We start from the raw sequence: 19,614 nt of genomic DNA on the forward strand, positions 1-19,614 counted from the left end.
CCCCTTTGTGGAATTTTCAATCTGTTGCCACACTGAGAATTCATGTATTTTTCTCACACACACCCACGCAGACATACAAACACCTACACTGTACACTCCAACGCTCAAATGCGCTCTCTCTCTCTCTCTCTCTCTCTCTCCCCCCCTCCCCTCTCCCCCGTTGTGCAGGAAACACAGCTCTGACGTACGCGTGTGCAGGAGGCTTCCTTGACGTAGTGAAAGTGTTGCTGAAAGAGGGTGCCAACATCGAGGATCACAACGAGAACGGTCACACGCCGCTGATGGAGGCGGCCAGCGCCGGGCATGTGGAGGTGGCTCGCGTGCTCCTGGAGTACGGCGCTGGCATCAACACACACTCCAACGAGTTTAAGGAGAGCGCGCTCACGCTGGCCTGTTATAAAGGTACAGCACACTCAGTGCCCAGAAAAGAACAAAAAAAAGAATAGCAAAATCCATGGTTTAGTTAACTCCTATTGCAGACAATGGCACAAAACCTGTTTTTACTTCATCAAGCAACTATCACCAGTCCAATCGGATAAATGTTAAGTGCTTGTGAGTGTTATCATCCTGTGAAAGAATAAAAGGGTGAGACTCAAGCGTAATTAGATTGAAATTTATAGACATGCAAGATAACATATATAACATATAGATATGTGTATAGATTTTAAAAGAGGCTTGTGTATTTGTGCTCCTCTGTGCTATTGAACATTTTAGAATGTGAATATTCATAGCCTAGCTCAAACTGCAGGTTCAGCAAGATAAGTGTTTCTAGCAAAGTCTTTGATGGAGGAAAAAGGTAATTTTCTTTGTAGACTGCTCTTGTTGAAGCAAAACACTCATGGGGTTTATCTGTCAAAATTCCTGTTTTTCGTCCCTGCTCACAGGGTTTTGACTGCTGCAGTTTAAGCATGTCTGTTTATGGGTCCATCTTATTTCAGCCTTCATTCTGTTTCATGAATCCATCAGTTTTAGGACTTTTCTTTCCAGAATTATGAATTGAATTGATTTTGAAAACATTTCCTTAACGAGTCATCAGTTGACTTAATTTTCAATGCAGTGTCATGTGTCACTGTTTTTAGTGTTTAATTCATGCAGGTAAATATAGTGGCAAGAGAGACTTGAATTGTTGAAATGTAAACCAGTGTGGGTGTCATATCTCTTTCACAGGACACTTGGACATGGTGCGTTTCCTGCTGGAGGCTGGAGCAGACCAGGAGCATAAGACAGATGAGATGCACACAGCACTCATGGAGGCGTGCATGGTACACAGAAGCACACACACACACTCACACACATACTCACACTCCATTCATCATTGATGTCTGTCTAGCAGTAAATATGCTGCCATTCTTGGTAATTGCCGTGGTGACACACTGGGTCTCTCTTTGTGTCTGTGTGTGCAGGATGGGCATGTAGAGGTTGCTAGGCTGCTGTTGGACAGTGGGGCACAGGTAAACATGCCCGCCGACTCATTTGAGTCTCCACTGACCCTGGCAGCATGCGGGGGTCACGTGGAACTGGCGGCTCTCCTGATCGAGAGAGGGGCCAACCTGGAGGAGGTGAATGACGAGGGGTACACGCCCCTGATGGAGGCCGCACGGGAGGGGCATGAGGAGATGGTCGCGCTGCTTCTGGCACAAGGTGAAACACGCTTTAGTGTGTTAACGTGTATGTAGCTGCTGTGTCAGTAGTGGAACGTATTACTTTAACTGTATCGCAAATAGAGCATAATCGTAATGTGTATTACACACTCTGGATTTAATGTATGTGTATTCATGTCCTGTTTGGATTATTTTCATACTTTATCCACGAATGCAGTTTATCACTGCATATTTCTAATGGACATTTATGTTTCCCATTCATATTCTTTGCCTATGTTAGGCTGGTCATAGTGGCCATCTCATCCCACAGATCCAATTCACCTACATACAGACCAAACTAACTTAGGTTGTGTTGTCTACACTACCAGCCTTAACCTGGTTTGTTGATGTTCGTAGGTGCAAACATTAACGCTCAGACCGAGGAGACGCAGGAGACGGCTTTAACCCTGGCCTGTTGCGGAGGCTTCCTAGAGGTAGCTGATTTTCTGATTAAAGCTGGGGCGGACATCGAGCTGGGCTGCTCTACGCCTCTAATGGAGGCTGCGCAGGAGGGGCACCTAGAGTTGGTCAAATACTTGCTTGCAGCAGGTAAGTCCCTAAGAACATCTGTTACCTGTGCTGTGTTTTTAAGCTTTTTATGATACCTGTGATCTAACCTGTCTGTTTCTATGGCAGGAGCCAATGTCCACGCTACCACGGCAACGGGAGACACGGCACTGACGTACGCCTGTGAGAACGGACACACAGACGTGGCGGACGTGCTGCTGCAGACGGGAGCGGATCTGGTACGTGACTAGAACTTTCTGTGGTTTCCTCAAGTGCACCTCTTGTCCTTGTTATGACTCTTTTTTTTTTTTTTATTCTTGGAGTCTGCGTGTTGAGTGAATTTGTGATGAGTGATGTCTTCCTGTTATGTGGTGTGATCTCCTCAGGAACACGAGTCAGAAGGAGGAAGGACTCCTCTGATGAAAGCAGCCAGAGCAGGACACTTGTGTACTGTACAATTCCTCATCAGCAAAGGTGCCATTTTCAACTGTCTCTCTCTTTGATATCCCGCCATATAGAGAGTACTTTGGGTTTTTTTTTTCCCTGTTCATGTGTGAGCTTATTTGTAAGTTACAGGACAAAAATAAAGTTTGTAACTATCAGTGTAGTTGGTACAAGTCTGTTCTCTGTGCAGGTGCTAATGTGAACAGAGCCACGGCCAACAACGATCACACGGTGGTGTCTCTGGCCTGCGCCGGGGGCCACTTGGCCGTGGTGGAGCTGCTGCTGGCTCACGGGGCAGACCCTACTCACAGACTGAAGGTTGGATACACTCTTACTTTCACATTTACTGCTCAAACGTCTATCGTCTGTATGTGTTTTTGTAAGACTGTAAATGTTACTCTGCTCCTCTCTCTCTCTCTCTCTCTCTCACAGGACGGCTCCACGATGCTGATCGAAGCTGCTAAGGGCGGTCACACTAATGTTGTGTCCTACCTGCTCGACTACCCAAACAACATCCTGTCTGTCCCCGCACCTGACCTATCTCAGCTCACTCCCCCCTCCCACGACACCTCACAGGTGAGGGGACTCACATCCACCAATGAACATCCACCTTTCAGGATACAGTGGTCTCAGTTCAGCCAAACCGGGTGTCTTATGGAAAATGTCCCAATACTCGGGGTCATCATTCACTAATGCACATTTCTAAACGTTGTTCACTCGTCAGTCGAATGAAACTGTACTGAATTTGTGCTCGTCTGTAGTTTCCCACTGAAAGTATAAATTCTGAGTGTGAGTTGAGTATAAGAGCTCATATCAAACCTGTTCTGACTGCGTTTTCCCAGGCCCCTCGTGTCCCATTCCAAGCCCTGGCCATGGTGGTGCCCCCGCAGGAGCCAGACAGAGTGCCCTCCACCATCACTACCCCTCCACCTGTCACAACTAAAGGTCCGCTCTGTGCACATCTCTCCCATCCACACAGACAGACCTTTCTTACTTAGTGAATGACTGCACACATAACGAAATTGTACTGTATATAGATAGATAGATATAGATATATACATAGATATAAATATACACATAGATAGATATAGATATGTATATATAAAAAGGGTCTTAGAAGACACTGGTGATCTCAGGCTGTTTATAACTTGGTGATTCTCCTGCTTACTCCAGGTGTGTCGAAGCAGAGGCTAAGTCCTCTGCAGGGCAACGCTGTAGCTACAGGCGGGCTGGAGGCCGAAATGCTTCCGCCCTTCCATCCCTACCAGCCGCTGGAGTGCATCGTAGAGGAGACGGAGGGGAAGCTGAACGAGCTGGGTCAGCGGATCAGCGCCATCGAGAAGGCCCAGCTACAGTCGCTGGAGCTCATCCAGGGCGAGCCACTCACCAAAGACAAGATAGAGGAGCTGAAGAAGAGCCGCGAGGAGCAGGTGCAGAAAAAGAAGAAGATCCTCAAAGAGCTGCAGAAGGTGGAGCGGCAGCTACAGCTCAAAACGCAGCAGCAGTTCACCAAAGAGTACATGGAGGCCAAGGGCCTTAAGGAGGAACCGGGCCAGACACCATCAGGGGGAATGGAAGCTCCCAGAATGCTGTTGCCCCTCCAGGCTGCGCAGCTGGGTTCCGACATGGACGGTGAGGGTAACCATCACAAAGAGGACCACCAGCCCTCTCCGGCGGAGGAGGAGGAGGACGACGAAGACGAGGAGGACGAGGCGGATGCCGACTACGCCAAACTGCCTCAGGTGGACACGATCCTCTACCGCGAGGCAGTGCCTTCCCCTCCGCCCCCGCCTCCCCAAACCCAGTCTCTGCAGGGCCCCCCTCCACCCCCCTCGACACTGCAGGCCAGTTTCGTTCCCATCCAGCCTCTGGCCACGCAGCAGTCCACGGACTTCGGCAGCGGTGAATACGGAGGTGGTGGTGGTGGAGGTGGTGGTGGCAGCAGTCCAGACCTGCAGAGGGTAATGCTGGGCCAGCCGCTAACAGGGTTAGGGTCAGGCCTCCTCACGCAGGCCCCCGACGGCCTCATGGTGGCCACGCCCGCACAGACGCTCACCGACACACTGGACGACATCATGGCAGGTGGGGTTATTTAACAGACCTTGCCTCCTCAGATATTCAACTGTCTGATATTATCTCAGCATCACATTTTAACGACACATCTTGCCCTCTGCTTGTTAAGAGGTGCAAGAGTACCAACATACGGTCCAAGCTTTACAGACGCAAACTTTAAGTGTGTTTGTGAAGCCTGAAATTTCAGCTCCTGCGTAAACAGATGTTAAGATTTGGTCTTGCTGATGTTTTGCTAATACTGGGTTGTAATTCCAAACTCTTGTATTTGAGAGACACTTTGGTGGATATTAAGTGTTTTTTGGTGGATATTAAGTGTTTTTAAAAGTGTTGTGTCACTAAAACGAAGTCTCCACTCCCAGCAGCGGTGAGCAGCAGAGTGCCTATGTTAAACCCAACAACCTCACCTACGCCTCAGCCCTCCGCACAGACGCCCATGAGCACTGTCTCCCCGCCCTCCATGCTCCCGCTCTACCCTTCCGTTGACATCGATGCACACGTAAGACAAACCGCCAGTCTTTCAGTCAAGGGGTTGCTGCTCTGGGCATCCCTCTCTGAGCTCCAGTAACTTTGGAGAGAGAGTTCGGGGCACAGAGGCATAATGTTTGGAAAGTCATAATCGCTGAGTATCATTGACTGAATTGGGATAAAGAGGTTGAGAGGAGAAAATCCTGCTTGCTTGGCTTGGTTCCTACCTTGCATTTACTGGTGTTAAGCAGGGTGTCCTCTGTGTTTGCTTTCAGACGGAGAGTAATCATGACACGGCTCTGACACTAGCCTGTGCTGGTGGCCATGAGGAGCTTGTATCAGTGCTCATCGCACGCGGGGCCAACATTGAGCACCGGGATAAGAAAGGTGAGAGACTCTGTCAACTAGGGTTTTGCTCTTTGCCCTTCAGACTGTATTCAAACGGGGCACCAATCATAACTGTGTTTCTGTCTCTTTCCGTGAAACAGGTTTCACTCCCCTGATCCTAGCTGCCACTGCGGGTCATGTTGGTGTGGTAGAGATCCTTCTGGATAAAGGAGGAGATATTGAAGCCCAGTCTGAGAGGACTAAAGACACACCTCTTTCTCTGGCTTGTTCTGGAGGAAGACAAGAGGTGCTATAATCTCTTAAAAGCCATTCTTTACACTGTCTATGAAAGACTATTTTGAGCTGGATCAGTTGTGAACAAATAACCACCTATCTATGGGTATTTTCATGTGTATGTATGTGTGTAGTATGTGAGACTTAATCATGGCCTCTGTCTTACAGGTGGTGGAGCTTTTGCTGCTTCGTGGGGCCAACAAAGAGCATCGCAATGTGTCCGACTACACCCCGCTCAGCTTGGCTGCGTCAGGGGGCTATGTCAACATAATCAAAATCCTTCTGAACGCTGGCGCGGAGATCAACTCCAGGTGAGACAGCATACCTCAGGGTCCGTACGGTCATGAAAAACCTGGAAAAGTCATGGAATTTGAAAATAGCAATTTCCAGGCCTGGATAAGTTTTGGAAAAATAAATAAACCCAGAAAGTTTTGGAAAAGTCATGGAAATTTGCTTCACAGATACCTGTTTAATAGAGTATATGTGGTTCAGTAGGGCTGTATTGGATGCCACTCTTTGCCAGTCGAATTTTAGCCAAGCTTTTTTGAAAGAAGCTTTGAATGTCTGTGACATGAGGTCATCGTTTTGGCCTGTTGTTTCAGGATACTCTACTTTAAATTCAATATGAATGAAGAGATGATGAATATGAGAAACCGCAAGTCACACTTTTTTCTTTTTAAGTTTTACACTCTTAAATAGACATTATTTACATAATATGATCCAGTGTTCGCTGTCTTTGTGGTGTCGACGGTTGGCATTCCTTCAGCTATAGCTGAGGATGCACCTTTATTCACAAATAATACAGTGATTATCTGTGCAGTAGACTAAGCTTAGGCATACCTAACGATATTGTAGACCTTACTTAGCCAGATAGCCAGTTTACGAATTCAGAAATAAATTCAACAACAAACCTGGCAAAACACTTTTCAGATGGTTTCCCAGGTTTGTTGTTGAGTGACGGTACACAAGTTTTATCCTGCATATCTGGCACTCTGCTTTTTTTTGTATCATCAGAAAGCTTAAAATGCTTCCAAACCAGGGATTTTTGGACATTTTTTTTTCGTCCAGGACTGAGGACTGCGAATGAATGTTATTCCTTGTTTATGCGTGAATTCATGACGCCTTAATGGAGAGCAACATGACGCCTCTGTCACTGACAATCATAAAGTGCAAATATGTTTACTAGCAAAATTGTTAATGTTAAATGATAATAAAAGTAGGCCGCTTTAACATCTAAATTTCTTGTATTACAGTAGCAATATCCTTAAAACTGCAACCGAGCACTCATCCTAATCACAGACTCCGACCTGAGTTGCAGCTTGTACTTTAACAAAATGTTAATTTGCACAGTGCCAGGAAAATGGCGATTTAATCATGTCTGGCTTCAAACCGCATAGCTTGTCATTAATTTTAGTTAAAATATACTGTGGTAAATTTTGACATGCATTTTTATTCTTATTTTTCATGTACACACAGACGTTTCAGGAAATGTATGGTCATGAAAATTTGCCTCAAAGGCATGGAAAAGTCATGGAAAATTCATGGAAATATATTTGTAAAAATGTGTATGAACCCTGATACCTGTAGCAGCTCTTGCACTTATGCCGGCTCATGTAGCTATAGACCACTATTTCCCAAACCTTCTTCCAAAGAAATTACTAGACATTCCAAATTTTAACTCTAATCCCAGACTAGTATGCGCAGCTCAAATAATCTAGGCTTTGAGGATAATAAATGGGCTACTGCACTTTTGTCCTAAAAAGAGCTTTCTATACCTTCTAGTCTTTGGAGTCACCTTTGTCCAGTCTAATACGACGCACATAACCAGCAGTCATTGCCCAGGTCTTGTTGCTGTCTACAAAGACATTGTGCAAATGGACACACTATATTTTATCTTGTGTTCACTCACCTCTGTCTCTCTCCTTCTGTGACCTGCAGGACTGGCAGTAAACTGGGCATCTCTCCTTTGATGCTGGCTGCTATGAACGGGCATGTGCCGGCGGTCAAGCTGCTGCTGGACATGGGCTCAGACATCAACGCCCAGATTGAGACCAACCGCAACACGGCGTTGACGCTTGCCTGTTTCCAAGGCCGGGCCGAGGTGGTCAGTCTGCTGCTGGACCGCAAGGCTAACGTGGAGCACCGTGCCAAGGTCTGTAACCAGCATCTCTCGTCTCTCTAAATAACACACACAGTTATAGGAAAACAACACCAGACAGAACAGACAGAGCAGATATGGTCCCAGTGTGGTCAAATTGAGGCCCTGTTATTTTTTGCATCCTGACCTTTTACGGCGACACTGGACAAACTTTTGAAAATGGAACACAGTGTAAATACATCCTGTTCTGTCTTCAACGGCAGTATCAGTCATGACCAGTGATCAGATATGCGTCTCAGCCAGAGACACTGTGAAACTGTCAAACTCGCTTGGATGAGTTGCAGCCACTTGCCTCTTCATATTACTAGTTGTGTTGACATATGACGGCGTCACTTCCTAAAGTCCACAAATGACCCCCCCCCCCCCCTTGTCGTGCTACTTCTAGCCTTGAAGCAAACAAAGAAAAAAAATAAAACGAAACAAGATTAAAATACCCAAACCTCCAAAAAGCACATAAACTAATGAAGTAAAGGAAAATATCCTCTCTGTACTCTGTCATAGCATTCGGTGAGATGTTGTTCTTATTAACTTGTTTATGTTATGTCTGTGCTGACTGGGCTGTTGCATAAAGCGCTCCGTACAACTTTAGAATTGGTTTGGAAAATGTGGTTTCTTGTTGCTGTTTATTACTCCTTTTGATGTGGTATTTTGAAAGGCTAGGCCATAGAGATTGTTCTGAAAGATTGTGGAGATAACTGTTATATCCTTGAGGTAGAGAGACTAAGATCCTGCCTCCTGAATAACAAGGAACATGTCTCTTTTTCTCCCTCCCTCTCTCTCTCTCCCCCTCTCGCTGTCTCCGCCCCCCCCTCAGACTGGACTCACCCCTCTCATGGAGGCTGCATCTGGTGGTTATGCTGAGGTCGGCCGTGTGCTGCTGGATAAAGGCGCAGATGTCAACGCCCCTCCCGTCCCCTCCTCCAGAGACACTGCGCTCACTATTGCTGCAGACAAGGGTCACTACAAGTTCTGTGAGCTGCTCATCAACAGGTCCGTCATTCAGGCCTCTAATAAATGCTCATCATTCTTTAGGCTTCACATTTAAAAAGGGCATTAACAGTAAGCACGCGGTTTTCTCCTGTGTGTGATCCTGCAGAGGGGCTCACATTGACGTGCGTAATAAGAAGGGGAACACGCCTCTGTGGCTGGCCGCTAACGGAGGCCACTTTGACGTCGTACAACTTCTGGTGCAGGCCGGAGCCGACGTGGACGCAGCTGATAACCGCAAGATCACCCCACTCATGGCTGCATTCCGCAAGGTACAAAGAACCTTACCCTCCAGCCAATCTTATTCGTTCACTCAGTTAGGTAAAGATTGAATCATAGACAATCATAAAAACATCTGCATCTTGGGTTAATCGTTGCACTAAAGCACATAAGAGTAAAACAAGATTATCATGATTGTCTGATGGTTTGGAAACTTTGTGAAGGATTTGCACTCAGAGAGCTGTTTGGCTGTTCTAGGGCCATGTGAAAGTGGTGCAATACTTGGTGAAGGAAGTGAACCAGTTTCCCTCAGACATCGAATGCATGAGATACATCGCCACGATCGCAGATAAGGTATGAAGTGAAGTAAAGCACTCAGCATGGAATCTCTAAAATGTACATCAGTATTACTGAGTTGAAAGGGGTCAGTGTGTTAGACTGGGCTGTAGAATAGATTGTGATGGAGATAACACTGATGTTGTGGGATCTCTGCATTCCTAGGAGCTGCTGAAAAAGTGTCACCAGTGCATGGAGACCATTGTCAAAGCCAAAGACCAGCAGGCAGCTGAGGCCAACAAGAACGCCAGTATCCTGCTCAAAGAGCTTGATCTGGAGAAGGTATGTATCGTCTCTTTCAACTGACGCCCTCCTCTGTCTTTCCTCTTTACCTCTCACGCCACAGTTCTTACCTATGTAGACTTGAATCCATGAACAAGTTTTTATACATCTCTCTTTGTCCTTAGTCCCGAGAGGAGAGTAAGAAACAGGCCCTGGCAGCGAAACGTGAGAAACGCAAGGAGAAACGCAAGAAGAAGAAAGAGGAGCAGAAGAGGAAGCTGGAGGAGGAAGAGGCAAAAGTCAAAGAAGTGTCTTCTGAGATGCTTGACCAAGAGAAAGATTCTGCTGAAGGTACTTAATAAAGGGCTGAGCGCTCTGTTACTACACACACCATCTCTGGATCTGCTCCAAGTCATTTGGTTATGTTTAACAAAATAATGCTTTATCAGCTATAATAGTCTAAGACTTAAGAAACCTATATCAACAGGTAATACTATCCCATTCATCACAGTTTGTGTATGTTCTTTTCTCTCTTTATCCTTTCAGAGGTGGAGGTCCCCATTGAACCTCCGAGTGCCACTACTACCACCACCATCGGCATCTCTGCCAATTCCACCACCTTCTCCTTTCCTGGCAAGAAAAGAGCTAACGTGGCCACCACGCCCAGTACCAACCGTAAGAACAAAAAGAACAAGACAAAGGACTCCCCGAGCGAACCCATCATCCTACAGGACCCGCAGGTGGCGCTGGCACAGCAGAAAGCCGATAAAAACAAGATCCACGGTGAGCCGCGGGGCGGCGGAGCACCAAGTGGAAACAGTGATTCGGACAATCTGGACAGCGCTGACTGCAACAGCGAGAGCAGCAGTGGCAGCAAAAGCCAGGAACCAGTCGACCTACCTTCCTCTTCCTCTTCATCCTCCTCCTCTTCGGCCAGCAGGCCAGACGCGGGTCACACCCAGCCTGCCACTGAGAAAAGACAGGGCCCTACGCTGCAGTGCTCCAGGGAGGAGAAGGTCACAGTGTCCATTTCCAAACCTCAGCAGAAGTGAGACTTTTACGTTGTCATATTCATTTAAAGCGTGTTAGCACTTTTGACAATTTAGCCATGTGTTGATGAACTTGCATTCATTTATCACAGTGGAAATTGCCTTGTGGGCGTGACATCAAAAGCCTTCTCTTTATGTTCACTCCCTCTTTAGAGCTCACGACAGCTCTGGCGACTTGACCCCCAGTTCCCTACCCTCTTCGTTCAAGACCATTTCACTGCCTGTCACCTCACCCAACAGTAAGATGAACCTCACCAGCCCTAAGAGAGGTCAGAAGAGAGAGGAAGGCTGGAAAGAAGTGGTGCGGAGGTAAGTAGCCTTATGAGTCTTTTGGGGTGTGGTACTTTTATTGGTAGAGATGCTGTAGGTGGGTAAAAAAAAAAAAAAAAAAACTTGTGGAAAATGAGTCATGACTTGTACTATTTGCTGACTTAGGTCCAAGAAACTTTCAGTCCCTGCATCTGTGGTGTCCCGGATTATGGGTAGAGGTGGCTGCAATATCACAGCCATTCAAGACGTGACAGGAGCCCACATCGACGTTGACAAACAGAAGGATAAAAACGGGGAAAGGATGATCACAATCAGGTACACTTCTGTTTATTGGCTTAGCTCTTTGTATTTTACTTCACACAAATTAATGATGGATGGTTTGTAACACGCTCTCAATCTGTTTGCAGAGGGGGTACTGAGTCAACGCGCCACGCGGTACAGTTGATTAATGCTTTGATCCAGGACCCTGCCAAAGAGCTAGAGGACCTGATCCCTCGCAACCACATCCGCCCACCCGGCACCAACACCAAAATCGGCTCCACCTACACCACCTCCACTGGGGCGACCAGCACCACCGCCGCGGGCTCCAAGGGCCTGCCCTCCGTCGTTCCCTCCTCCAGCGTCTCCTTCCAGGCCTCCTCCTCCTCCACAGCTCAGCAGGCGGGCAAACTGGGCAAGAACATGGCGCCAGGTGTCCGGCCTCCGTTCGTCTCACTGCCCTTGGGTTTCGCTCACCCTCAGTTAGCTCTGCTGGCCGCCCAGACCATGCACCAGATCAGGCACCCTCGTCTGCCCATGGCTCAGTTTGGTGGCACTTTCTCGCCCTCGCCCAACACGTGGGGTCCTTTCCCCGTACGGCCCGTGAGTCCCAGCAGCGCCAACAGCTCCCCCAAGCACAGTGGGAGTGCTGCTGTGTCCCGGCCAACCAATGCTTCAGCCACCCACCCAGAGCATCCGACCCCAACCACCAGCACCACCACCGCCCCCTCCTCCACAGCCTCGCCCTCCAGCACTGCGCCCACGGGTGTGCCCACACCCTCATCGGTCAGAAAGCAGCTCTTTTCCTCAGAGCCCAAATCAGGCAGCATGCCCGCTGTTACCACCGCTGCCACCAGCAGCAGTGTCCCCACAGCACAGGCTGCTCCTACCCCCATGAGCTCTAACCCTCCAACTACGCCTTCCACGCCTCCTCCTCCACCTGCTCCCATCGCTCCACCCTCTCAACAACCCGCCTCCAGCAAACTGGAGTCTTCAGCTAACGTCACGCCCGCTAAGGAGAAGCCCGTTGCTGATTTGGCCACATCTGCCATGAGCGCCACGTCAGAGGGCCCCAGTCCCGCAGCCGCACCCCTGCACTTCCCGGCGTCTCCTTCCGCTCAGCCGTCACTGCCCGCTCAGTCCGAGAGCCGGCAGCAGCTGCCCCTGCCATTCCCCTCCGGCACCACGGAGCCCAGCTCCACTGTGACTCAGACCTGCTCCAGCCTGCCCGTGTCCCGCCCAGCGCCCACCGCCAGCACTGCCCTCACCAACACCAGCAGCACCTTACCTCACTATGCCATGCCCGGGCCCGGGGTCTCCCCTCGCATGCAGCCCCCGGCCCCTTACTACCCCGTGGCACCAGGAGCTCCTCTGCAGGAGCTGCAGCAGTCTGTCTTTGTGCCACCAGCTGGTGGAGCGTCCTCCCAAGAGCCTCTTAAACAGCCGCAGCTCCAACAGCAGCAGCCGCCTCAGTCTGGCTTGGCTGCTACTGGCATGGCCTCATCATCTCTGCAGATGTCTTCCAACATGGGCATCATAAACGGCTCCCAGGTCCACCTGCACGGAGGCAAGGCTCAGCTGCAGCCTGGCTACAGCCCCACTGGTCTCTTTAACCCCTTTACCAGTATGTTTGACAACCCGTCAGGAAACAGCCAGGTCTGGGGAGCATGTCATTTGCCTACACGAACCCCACCTGAGCAGTCCTATAGTGCCCCACCAGCCTACATGGGGGGAATTGGGCAAGTGGAGAGCATCTTGCCCCCTCCAGATGGTTCAAAGGCTCCAGGATATCGCTGCCCCTCCCAGAGGATGGTGTCCAGCCCCATTGGTGAGCAGAGATGAATAGCTTTGTGCTGCCTCATGCTAACACACAGTACAGAAACTATATAACCACTCTTCCTGACAGCTAACCTTGCAGAGTGGACATACATGATAATACATGTAACTACCTAGACACCTACCATGTAAGCATGCTTTACAGTTTTCTACAAAATATGAAGAGATGCTGTTGTATACAAATAATGATTATGTATAATAGTGGTTAGACTTTCTTCAAGGCTTTTGCAGGTTTTGCACAGTGTCAGTGGCTCTGTTATATAAGATTCATTGCACCTTCTTTGAGTTGGAGTGTCAGCAGAAGCTGTAATGTATGTGCACATGTGAGTGACCATCTTATTCTTGCTTCAGGAATGCATCCAATGGACTCCACGGGAAATTCCATCTCTTCATCCACGGCACTCACCAGCTTTGCCCCGAGTATCTCTGGAAGTCCAGTGTTCCTGCAAGGCCCGAACCCTGTGGGCACGCCCTCCTTCAGCCGCCAGCACTTCTCCCCTCACCCTTGGAGCGCCTCCACATCCTGTAAGAGAATACGCCAATAAACACCCCGTTTCTTCACAGCAAATCACCTCCTGCTCCATCTCAACAACATGTTACAGTCTGTTTTCACTTCATCTTTTCTGATCCATCTGTTTATTACTTGATTAACTAGTGCCATGAAGCAATGTCATTTTTTGATGCGAGTTAACTAACAGCGCAGATGCGAATCAGTGACCCTCTGTGTGTGCGCTCTGTGCCTGTGGCTGTCTCCTGTAGGCGAGTCTCCGGTGCCCTCTGTGTCATCCGGGGCCTCCTCTCCTCTCTGCACATCCACTGTTACCCCGGCACTGATCCAGGCCAAGCCCAGCAGCTCTAGCCAGCAGGACCGCAAAGTTCCGCCACCCATCGGCACCGAGCGCCTGGCCCGTATCCGCCAGACAGGTTCCGTTAACCACACCATGCTACCTACCAGCTACACCCCACCTGTTGGACAGGGTGGTATCTGGTCTTTCGGTGTTGGCAGTGCCTCCGGTTAGTGGACTAAAGGAAAAAAAAAAAAAAAAACAGTCGATGAACCATTCAAAACAGTCCTTGGTGTAATAATTACAAATTTAAGTTTGGCGCATTTGGGACAGTTTTTGGACATTGATGATGCAAACCTGTATGCAGACATATCTGTGAAAAATATTCAGTGTGTGTGTGTGTCTGTGTGTTTGCATTCGTGTGTGTGTGTATGTGTGTGTGTGTGTTTGTATGTGTCCACAGAAGCGATGTCAGGCTGGTCTCAGCCATTAATGGGTGGACACATGATGCACCAGCAGCTTCAGGAACAGTCTGCATTTTCCCAGCACCAAGCCATGGAGCGTGATGATACTGGCATTGTGGCCCCATCCAACACCTTCCACCAGCCCGTGCCCACCAACTTCATGGATTTCCCAAAGGTTTGAGTCCTCAGGCCTCCACTAGACACCACTACTGACTTATTCCTAAAAGCAAAGGTCTGTCTGACTCTTGTGTATTTTTTGTTGTTTTGTGTAGGGTCTGCCCATGTCGATGTACGGTGGGACAATGATTCCTCCTCACCCTCCAATGGCAGAGGGTCCTGGAGCTCCCATGTACAACGGAATTCACACAACAGACCCTGCCTGGAACCCCATCCTAAAAGTCGTCCCCAACTCGGCCGAGAACTCAGACCCACAGCAGGTAACAGTTCTGGTTTTTAAAAAAAATCTTTTTCTGGGGGTTTTTGTAACATACATGTGTGTTTTTGTGTGAGGTTTCAGCAGTTTTGTTTTCCGTTTCAGGTATGGCCAGGGACTTGGGCCCCGCATGTGGGAAACGTGCACCTGAATCATGTCAACTAAACACAAACATAGCGATCGAGCCATAGGACCAGTAACAAGAAACACATTTAAAAAAAAAAGAAAAGAACAAGATAATTACCTGATTACAAAGATGTTAACCTAGTTGTGTCCCCTAAAAAGAAACTTCAAAAAAAAAAAGGTTATGAAATTTGAAAGTCGGACACCTTTGATGTGCCTAACTCAAAAGAAGAATCCAGTGTGGGCTTAAGCGTGTTTACCACTGTCTATGAACAAATGGATTGCCTGTTCAACAGGATACATTCTGAGTAGTATAGCCATTTTGACATTAAAGCCCCATTAAGTGTTCTTGGTCAGCAGGGCTCTATAGGACTGTGCGCTATTTATACACGGCCAAGAACTAGTTGATTACATTAAAGAGAGAAATCAGACCTTTTAGAGTGGTAAATACATGTATAATTGTTTACATACTGAAAAAGGGTTGAAATGAGAGTAAATTTCATGTCGTATAGTGGCTCTACTTTATGTAGCCTGTATTAATGTGAAATATTTACCTTAATATTCAATAAAAAGTTAAAAATGTATCTCTGGATGTGTGGAAGTTCTTGTGAGAACTAAGAGCATTGTTCACAAGCAAAACACATTTTGCCCGCTGTTGTTCCACCAAATGTTAATACAGCAAAACATATGGAGGTGCTTGTACAACATGTTGCAGGTTATTGTAACTGAAATGTGTATGGTGGAAAGGTTACCTTTTCTCCCTTCTCTTATGTAGACACATGACTGTTCTAACCAGCTGTCATGGACGCCCCATGAGTTGTTTATAAACCTGCAGCAAACTTAGTACTGCTGTTACAGAACAGGGGTTGTCCAGGCAACCCGCCTCTCAGACTAGGAACAGAATGCCTGAAATGTAATGCTCAAAATAATAAAGCAGAAAGTGCGACGTGAAGGAATTACCGACACTGTATTTAGGTTTTGGATGTGAAAAGGAATCAAGAGATGAAAAACTATTAATTGTCGCTCATTTTGTTAAAATTAATCATTTTGAAGAGTAATATTTTATCGTGATTTATGACATGAGTACATATTAACAGATGGCTTTAAATAAGTAGTCGTTCACATCATGTCTAAAATATCACTGAAAACATATGGCGCTGTTGTACCGCTGTTTGGTAATAAGATGAAGTGGGCAAGTACGCTTGTGGTTACACGTCTTTCTCTGGTCTCAATCACAGAACGGCTGTGGTCGTGACGTCACCGTCACGAAGCTCCGCCTTTTTCTGGCTGGTTCTTCATAACAACGCACGTGTCGCTGTGTTCATGCTGTTCTGCAACTAAACTCAGATAGGAGTGTTGGTACGTGCTGATAAACGAATATCCGTTGACCAGTAACTGTCAATTTACTGTCACGTGAAAAGCTACTGTAACACAGTGAAAAGCAATATTTTGCAGTATTGCACTCTGCAAGTAGTTTTTGGTAGACTCGGTCAACTTGACTTGTTCGGTTATTCGATCTTCAAGTCGTGAGTACCTCAAAAACTGAAATGTCGACGAACTGCGAAGCAAGCGCGAGCTGCCCAATTCCAAGACGGTCAGTGCATTCAAAGAACTGGTCTCAGATACCCGACTGCTATAGTCAGACTCCTGGAGGCACTCTTTTCTCCACTACCCCTGGAGGTAAGTTATGTCCTTTCCAATATACGTCCTCAAACATTCCCTTTTGTGTTAGATTTTCCTTATTGGGCAGTCCTGAGCCATGCCAGTGTACACGCGTCGAGTTATACGTGCAAAACTGAAGTTGAGGAAATTGCAAACAGTGTATGTAGAAGCATCCTTTGCTTAAAATAGGATATCGGTAGAATGGACGAAAAGTTATCTGCTGGTGGTGCAAAATATTTATCTCCGTTGCTACACGACCCATAATGCAAACCCAGCTTTTACCCTTTGACGCTCCGCACCATGTGCAGTTGAATGTTTGAGTGGTCATTTAAGACTGGTAAATACTCTTTATGGCTTTAGGCTGAGACGTGGGCCAGCGTCTGGGGAGACGGATTAGAATACCGTCATATGGAACCACATATCTGGAATAGCAACACATATATTTACCCAAGTTGTTGGAGGATAGCGAGGGGAAATAAACACCGACTGGTGTTGCTGGAACATGTAAACAAAGGACTGTCTCAGAACAGAGACATCATTTGGCTGCAAAGTTTTCCATAATACGCACAGAGAATACGTTAGGACCATTACCAGTAAATTTCTCTCAGAATGATTTCATCGTTTTCCTGAAGGGTGTACTGTAAAGCAGGATTTCCCGGTCAACCGGATAACATTAAACCAAAATTCAAGACTGTCCTCCCCTCCAGCAGTGTTTCTGGCTGTTATCTGTGATGTGGTCTTGAATGATGTCCAACTAACTGGGAATTCCTACTTTTATAGTATACCGTGAGGTCAAAGTGGCACAAGGTTTATGGATAAGGAAGAGTAAATTACTCTGTAACTGGAGGTTTTTTGGGGGGTTTCAACCTAAAGTCCTTAAGCACTCCAATCTTACCCTCCTCCTTTACCCCCTTACCCCCTCCAGCGCTGGCGCAGTACATCAGAGTCTTACAGCTGAGTTGCATAACATGTTTTTCAGTTCTCTGAAAAATACATGTGCTGTCCGGGAATGTAAAGACTTAAGTTAAAAAGAAAAAAAAAGGAGGGGGGGTAAAATTGAGCATGCTCACTGGATTGTGTTAGTACATGCCTTGTCCTTGGTTAATGATACAAGAGTTTCAAAGAGCGACATTTCTCAATTAATCGGGAAACTTGTGTAAACATTTTGTGAGATATCAGTACTGCCTAGTTTGAGAAAAAGAGTGGAATCGCTCTTACTGGACAATCCTGACTTTTCCCCGGATGTTTGTTTAATTTATTTGGCTAACTTGTCTCGTGAAACATCTGGCACTGCTTAAAGGTTATTTGTATTTTGTTAGGAGTTTTTAATGTAATTTAGCATTTGTCCCACAGGAACCCGGATAATCTATGACAGGAAGTTCCTCCTCGAGTGTCGGAATTCTCCCATCGCACGCACCCCTCCTTGCTGTCTCCCCCAGATTCCAGGTGTCACTGTGTCCTCTACACAACCCATGACCAAACTTGAGGAACAGGAGGAGAGCAACAAGGACCCCGCAGGTGAGCCAGACCTCCCCAACAACCCCAACCCATAGCCCCCCCCCCCCCCCCCCCCCCCCCCCCCCCCCGTTCTGTCTGTCTGTCTGTCTCTCGCTCTCTTGCTCTTTGTTGTATGACTCTCCTAACTTATGGCTCTCAAACGTGCTGTGCATGTATAAGTCCACGTGCACGTGTACCTTTGTGGTTCATGAGGAAGTGGGAGCCTTGAGCAAAAACTAGAGGAACAGGTTTTTGCTTGCTGTTTGTTTTTGCAACTTTTATATATGTTAGACATATTGATCTAGTGGAATGGGACTTCAGCAAATGAGACAAACAGGTGACATTTCCTTCATTTCCCTCATGAAACCTGTTTTTACCCAGCCTTTATCGATAAACAAGACTGTCTTTAACAGATAAGAATTTAGTCTCAGCTCTGACATTGTTGCAGTATTTGGCTGAAAACTTCATGTGAATGCTCGCCCGTCTCGTGGTATGTATTTTGTGAGTCAGCTGTGATACTGGTCTGTCAGATTATAAAAAAAAAAAATATCAGCACCTATGTATTTTTGTTTTGGTTGTGTATGAGGAGCAAGGCCACAATTCAAGGCCACATAGTTTGTTAATGTGTGAGAAAAGCAAACAAAAATGCATCTGATACTGGTTTCATTGCAAATCCTTTGAAATGCAGGGGAATTCTGCGTATGAGGCGCACATGCAAAGATTGACATAGTCTCACATGCGCTGGTCCTTGAACTCTCTCACCCCCTTCTCTGACTCACTCACTCACTTATGCTCTCTCTCTCTCTCTCTCTCTTTCTCTTTCTGTTTCAGCAGCTGATGACAACCAGTTTGAGATGGACATCTGAACCACCTCTGAGACTCCTGTGGAAAGAATGTGTTAAGTCTGTTCTCCAGGCTCTTCATACTAGAGGAACAAACACCTGCCGTTGGTTCCTTCCTTGTCTTTTTTTTACTATTATTTGACAAATGACAAAATGTCCATGGATGGCTGATCTGAGGTGAGGGGAAGGCATAAGATTTGTGGAATATTTTTGGAAAAACAACACCAAAAAAACCCAGCTAGTTCAGAACCTTGGTTAACCTGAGGTCAGGAAAGCTGCAGTAATTTTGTACCTTCTACCATTGCTTTTCTAGATCATTTTGATAAATGTATGTTTCTTTACATTTATATGAGTATGGTTGGTTCCAAGACAACCTTTTTGTTTTGTATGGGTCTCACGTTTAGAGAGGACGAGTTGGGACAAATGTTAATCTCTCGAGTTGTTGTTCTGAACAATTTACATACAAAAGCTGCATTTTGTACACTCTACTGTTTAGCCGCAGGGCACGAGACATTTTGAATAAAAAGACAACAGATTATCTGTCTGTCTTTAACTCCCTGTGTCTGTGATCAAAACTCAATGATACGTCTCATGGAAATAAATTTTGGATATAACCTTGACAGCAAAATGATGGTGTATTTGAAATTATACCGTGAACAGTGAAATTAAAGCTTGCATATAATTTCAGTTTTTTAATTTATTTGGATTCAGAGATCTGTCACC

At 46.8% G+C, this 19,614-nt stretch overlaps 2 protein-coding genes across 6 annotated transcripts in view; both read left to right on the forward strand.

The window, feature by feature from the left end:
* The window catches only part of ankhd1 (ankyrin repeat and KH domain containing 1), a 32,172-nt gene extending 16,698 nt beyond the window's left edge, over positions 1–15,474 (forward strand). For 2 of the 4 annotated variants that reach the window (XM_030781015.1, XM_030781017.1), the window contains exons 6-34: positions 169–402; positions 1,168–1,262; positions 1,404–1,641; positions 1,998–2,189; positions 2,277–2,386; positions 2,534–2,621; positions 2,782–2,909; positions 3,024–3,167; positions 3,434–3,536; positions 3,765–4,673; positions 5,024–5,160; positions 5,405–5,516; positions 5,618–5,763; positions 5,919–6,061; positions 7,689–7,902; positions 8,723–8,898; positions 9,005–9,167; positions 9,373–9,468; positions 9,616–9,732; positions 9,858–10,023; positions 10,219–10,720; positions 10,875–11,030; positions 11,157–11,306; positions 11,399–13,077; positions 13,437–13,610; positions 13,845–14,099; positions 14,334–14,509; positions 14,607–14,771; positions 14,873–15,474. In XM_030781015.1, coding sequence (XP_030636875.1) covers positions 169–402; positions 1,168–1,262; positions 1,404–1,641; positions 1,998–2,189; positions 2,277–2,386; positions 2,534–2,621; positions 2,782–2,909; positions 3,024–3,167; positions 3,434–3,536; positions 3,765–4,673; positions 5,024–5,160; positions 5,405–5,516; positions 5,618–5,763; positions 5,919–6,061; positions 7,689–7,902; positions 8,723–8,898; positions 9,005–9,167; positions 9,373–9,468; positions 9,616–9,732; positions 9,858–10,023; positions 10,219–10,720; positions 10,875–11,030; positions 11,157–11,306; positions 11,399–13,077; positions 13,437–13,610; positions 13,845–14,099; positions 14,334–14,509; positions 14,607–14,771; positions 14,873–14,932 — 7,028 coding nt within the window. In that variant the 3' untranslated portion in view covers positions 14,933–15,474. The remainder of the gene's footprint in view (positions 1–168; positions 403–1,167; positions 1,263–1,403; positions 1,642–1,997; positions 2,190–2,276; positions 2,387–2,533; positions 2,622–2,781; positions 2,910–3,023; positions 3,168–3,433; positions 3,537–3,764; positions 4,674–5,023; positions 5,161–5,404; positions 5,517–5,617; positions 5,764–5,918; positions 6,062–7,688; positions 7,903–8,722; positions 8,899–9,004; positions 9,168–9,372; positions 9,469–9,615; positions 9,733–9,857; positions 10,024–10,218; positions 10,721–10,874; positions 11,031–11,156; positions 11,307–11,398; positions 13,078–13,436; positions 13,611–13,844; positions 14,100–14,333; positions 14,510–14,606; positions 14,772–14,872) is intronic. The other 2 variants (XM_030781018.1, XM_030781016.1) reach the window with 2 other exon arrangements.
* Positions 15,475–16,333: 859 nt separating this feature from the next.
* On the forward strand, positions 16,334–19,431 carry eif4ebp3 (eukaryotic translation initiation factor 4E binding protein 3). 2 transcript variants are annotated; one of them, XM_030782119.1, is made up of 3 exons: positions 16,334–16,570; positions 17,906–18,070; positions 18,881–19,431. In XM_030782119.1, exons 1-3 carry the CDS (start codon positions 16,438–16,440, stop codon positions 18,913–18,915), a joined length of 333 nt encoding a protein of 110 aa, XP_030637979.1. In that variant the 5' UTR covers positions 16,334–16,437; the 3' UTR covers positions 18,916–19,431. The 2 variants fall into 2 exon arrangements, with proteins under 2 accessions (XP_030637979.1, XP_030637980.1); XM_030782120.1 differs by having other exon boundaries at positions 18,884–19,431.
* Positions 19,432–19,614: the final 183 nt, after the last annotated feature.

This window comes from Chanos chanos, chromosome 8, assembly GCF_902362185.1.
Source record: "Chanos chanos chromosome 8, fChaCha1.1, whole genome shotgun sequence".
NCBI classification, from domain to species: domain Eukaryota; kingdom Metazoa; phylum Chordata; class Actinopteri; order Gonorynchiformes; family Chanidae; genus Chanos; species Chanos chanos.

Excerpts from the sequence above, each read along its gene's own strand:
- eif4ebp3 (XM_030782119.1), top strand. The coding sequence starts at position 16,438 with ATGTCGACGAACTGCGAAGCAAGCGCGAGCTGCCCAATTCCAAGACGG. Across the intron at positions 16,571-17,905 it reads TTTCTCCACTACCCCTGGAG|GAACCCGGATAATCTATGAC; the intron begins GTAAGTTATGTC and ends TTTGTCCCACAG. Across the intron at positions 18,071-18,880 it reads GAGCAACAAGGACCCCGCAG|CAGCTGATGACAACCAGTTT; the intron begins GTGAGCCAGACC and ends TTTCTGTTTCAG.